This window comes from Octopus bimaculoides, chromosome 4, assembly GCF_001194135.2.
Source record: "Octopus bimaculoides isolate UCB-OBI-ISO-001 chromosome 4, ASM119413v2, whole genome shotgun sequence".
NCBI classification, from domain to species: Eukaryota; Metazoa; Mollusca; class Cephalopoda; order Octopoda; family Octopodidae; genus Octopus; species Octopus bimaculoides.
The window spans coordinates 115,051,046-115,054,806 of NC_068984.1; the positions used below are offsets into that span (position 1 = coordinate 115,051,046).

General features: G+C 38.0%; 1 protein-coding gene across 4 annotated transcripts in view; it reads left to right on the forward strand.

Moving 5' to 3' along the window:
• Positions 1-3,761, forward strand: part of LOC106872124 (FYVE and coiled-coil domain-containing protein 1) — a 68,319-nt gene that overhangs the window by 48,554 nt on the left and 16,004 nt on the right. For 3 of the 4 annotated variants that reach the window (XM_052967372.1, XM_052967373.1, XM_052967371.1), the window contains exons 14-15: positions 247-349; positions 1,951-2,089. In XM_052967372.1, coding sequence (XP_052823332.1) covers positions 247-349; positions 1,951-2,089 — 242 coding nt within the window. Of the gene's footprint in view, positions 1-242; positions 350-1,950; positions 2,090-3,761 lie in introns of all 4 variants that reach the window. The other variant, XM_014918993.2, reaches the window with a different exon arrangement.

Consider the following 3,761-nt stretch of genomic DNA (forward strand, 5'->3'; position numbering starts at 1 on the left):
CTCCAGCTGGAGGAGATGTCCTCCTGGGGCTAAAAGCAACAGTAACATCCACCCCTAGGGGTCAGCCACACTTAAGTGGCAATATACTACACTTTATATATATATATATATATATATATATATATACACACACACTCACACATGTATATATTATATTAATATTATACTAAATATATATATGGATATATATATATAAAATGTCAATTTTTAATTGTGTTTTTTTTTGTTTTTTACTTTTTTAGGCAGAACACATTCAAAATGTAAACTTGATAAAACAGAAAGATCAAGAGATAATCATCTTACAGATGGACTTGAAAGATTTAAGGAAAAGAGTCATCAAGTTAACACGGTAGATACATTTTAAAATTTATATTGCTTTTACAATAACCAAGGGATTTTGTATTAGCGACACTAAAGCATGCAGAATTGTTAAAGCATCAGACGAAATTCCCTGTGCTATTTATCGCTTCCGGTTCTCTACATTCTTAGTTCAAATCCCGAGAAAGTCAATATTGCCTTTCATCCTTCTGGAGTCAATAAAATAAAATACTTGTCAAGTATTGATATTTGATGCGATTAATTAATCGTTATCATCATCATCACCATCATCATTATCGTCGTCGTCGTCATCATCATCATCATCACCATCATCATTTAGCATCTGTTTTCCATGCTGGCATGGGTTAGATAGTTTGTGGCACTTGTAGGCTGGAGAGCTGCACCAGGCTCTAGTCTATTTTGGCTTGATTTCTATGGTTAGATGCCTTTCCAAACACCAACCACTCCATAGAGTGTACAGGTTTTTTTTTCATGTATCACTGACATAGGTGCCTCGTATGTGTCACTGGCACAGGTGTCATGCACGTATCACTGGCATAAGTGCCTCTTACATGTCACTGGCACAGGTACCTTCTATGTGTCACTGGCACAGATGTCTCTTACGTGTCACCAATTAACAAAATTGTGGACCATTATATTTCAACTTGAAATACATTTTTTGAAAAAACTAAACAAAAAACGAATTTATATATATTTTTGGTCATTTTAAGTAAATTGTTTTTCATTCTAGGCTATATTTAATTGCAGAAGTAGGTTTATGTTAGATTTAGGGAGCCATAATTCTAAAGATGTGAACTGGGCGTGTTGTGTTCTTGAGCTAAACACTTTATTTCATGTTGCTCCAGTCTACTCCACTGAAAAAATGAGTAATCCTGCAACAGACCAGTGTCCCGTCCAGGTGGGGAATATATATATGTCATGGAAACCAGGCTTTATGAGTTGGTATGACTCAAGAAGGAAACGTTTTTTTTTATATACTGTAAATCTTTGAGTATAATCCGCATTTTTTTCCCAAAATTTAAAGGCCAAATCCCCAGTGCGTACTATATAACAGGTTAAAAATGAAAAATATTTTCTAAGCAATGTCCGAGTGTCTATTTGCTGTCCGGCAACGTTTATTCAGGCGCATTTTGTGATGTCGGGCTTGTAACTGATAGTGATAAATATGTAAAGACAATTTACTTAATATTTATTTTTCACTGATGTTATTACTGTTATTTCTTTATTTTCTGCAAAGTGCACAAAAAAGCTACATGTTTGCATTATGTTATATATACAATAATAATAAAGGACGTCACTGTATATACGTTTACAAACCAAGGACGTTATATAGACCTCCTTGACTGAAGTTAGAGAAGAGGTGCGTATTATACACAAGGTTTAGGTTTTATCAGAGGTACAGCCCCCTAAAAATCCCCTGCGTATTATACTCAAGGGCGGACTATACTCGAGGATTTACGGTATATATAGTCAGTAAAAGATTAAGGAGCACTGGGCATAAACAGAACAGTAGTAACTATTATTATTTGGGAAGTATACATATAAAGATGTTTTTTTTCTTTTCATTTTTACAATGTTTGAATGAAGTTATCTTCATTTGGTATCTTACAGAGAGAAAGACCATCTGTGGAAGCAGACTGACAAACTTGCTTACCATCGGAGATTAGAAGCGAATAAGAAGTGGATGGACAATAATGAAGTTAACAACTGTCTAGGCTGTAATGCTGTATTTTCATTTACTCTACGGAAAGTAAGCTTTCAACTGTTCTTCTATATTGATTTCTTTCTTTCTTTTCTATTTCGGGGTTGGGGGTGGGGGGCACTAGCCCTGAGATCATATGGTTGGGAAGTAAGCTTCTCAGCTACACAGCCACACCTTTGCCTATACCATACCAGCCTGTGTCTATATATATGTGTGAGCGTGTGTCTATATATATATATATATATATATACATATATATATATACACATATGTAAAAGACATTCGAGTGAGATCGTTGCCAGTGCCGATGGACTGGCTCCTGTGCAGGTGGCCCGTAAAATACACCATTTCGAGCATGGCTGTCGCCAGTACCACCTGACTGGCCCTAATGCTGGTGACACGTAAAACACCCACTACACTCTTGGAGTGTTTGGCATTAGGAAGGGCATCCAGCTGTAGAAACTCTGCCAAATCAGATTGGAACCTGGTGTCACCTCCTGGTCCACCAGTCCTCAGTCAAATCGTCCAACCCATGCTAGCATGGAAAGCGGACGTTAAATGACGATGATGATGATGATGTAGTGGTGTTGCATAGAGTAGTGGTTAGCGTGTTGGACTCATGATTGAAAGATTGTGGTTTCAATTCCTGGACTGGGCAATGCATTGTGTTCTTGAGCACAACACTTCATTCCACATTGCTCCAGTCCACTCAACTGGTAAAAGTGAGTAATCCTGCAACTGACGAGTGTCCTGTCCTGGGAGAAATATATACACCAGAGAAACCAGGAAACCAACATTACAGAGTAATGTGGACTAACCTTCATCATCATCATCATCATCATCATCATACATCTATTTTCCATGATGGCATGGGTTGAATGGTTTGATAGAAAGTGACCATCTGGAAATCTGCCTGGGCTTCATATCTGTTTAGGCATGATTTCTATAGCCGGATGCCCTTCCTAATGCCAACCACATTACAGAGTGTACTGGGTGCTTTTATGCAGCACCAGCATAGGTGCTTTTATGTGGCACCAGCATCCATGGGCCCGGTATATATATATAAAAACACACACACACACATATGATATATATATATATATATATATAAATTAACAGAATGAGATAAAAATCCAAGGCTGTGAAAGATTTCAGAACATTTATAAATAGAAAGTCTTACAGCTGTTTCTGGGATATTTTACATATCCCTTCATTGGAGACGGTGTGAGAAAATGGTGAAGCAATAGTTATTCTAGATAAGATATAAAATACACATATATATATATATATAGCAGCTGTCTGGCTTCTGTGCCGGTGGCACGTAAATAGCACCATTTGAGTGTGATCGTTACTAACATCGCCTTGCTGGCACTTGTGCTGGTGGCACATAAAAAAACATTCGAGCGAGGTCGTTGCCAGTATTTCTGGACTGGCTCCTGTGCAGGTGGCACGTAAAAAACACCATTTGAGCATGGCCGTTGCCAATACTGCCTGACTTGGTCCTTGTGCCGGTGGCATGTAAAAGCACCCATTACACTCTCGGAGTGGTTGGCATTAAGAAGGGCATCCAGCTGTAGAAACTCTGCCAGATCAGATTGGAGTCTGTTGCAGCCATCTGGTTTGCCAGTCCTCAGTCATATCGTCCAACCCATGCCAGCATGGAAAGCGGACGTTAAACAATGATGATAATGATGATGATATATATATATATATATATATA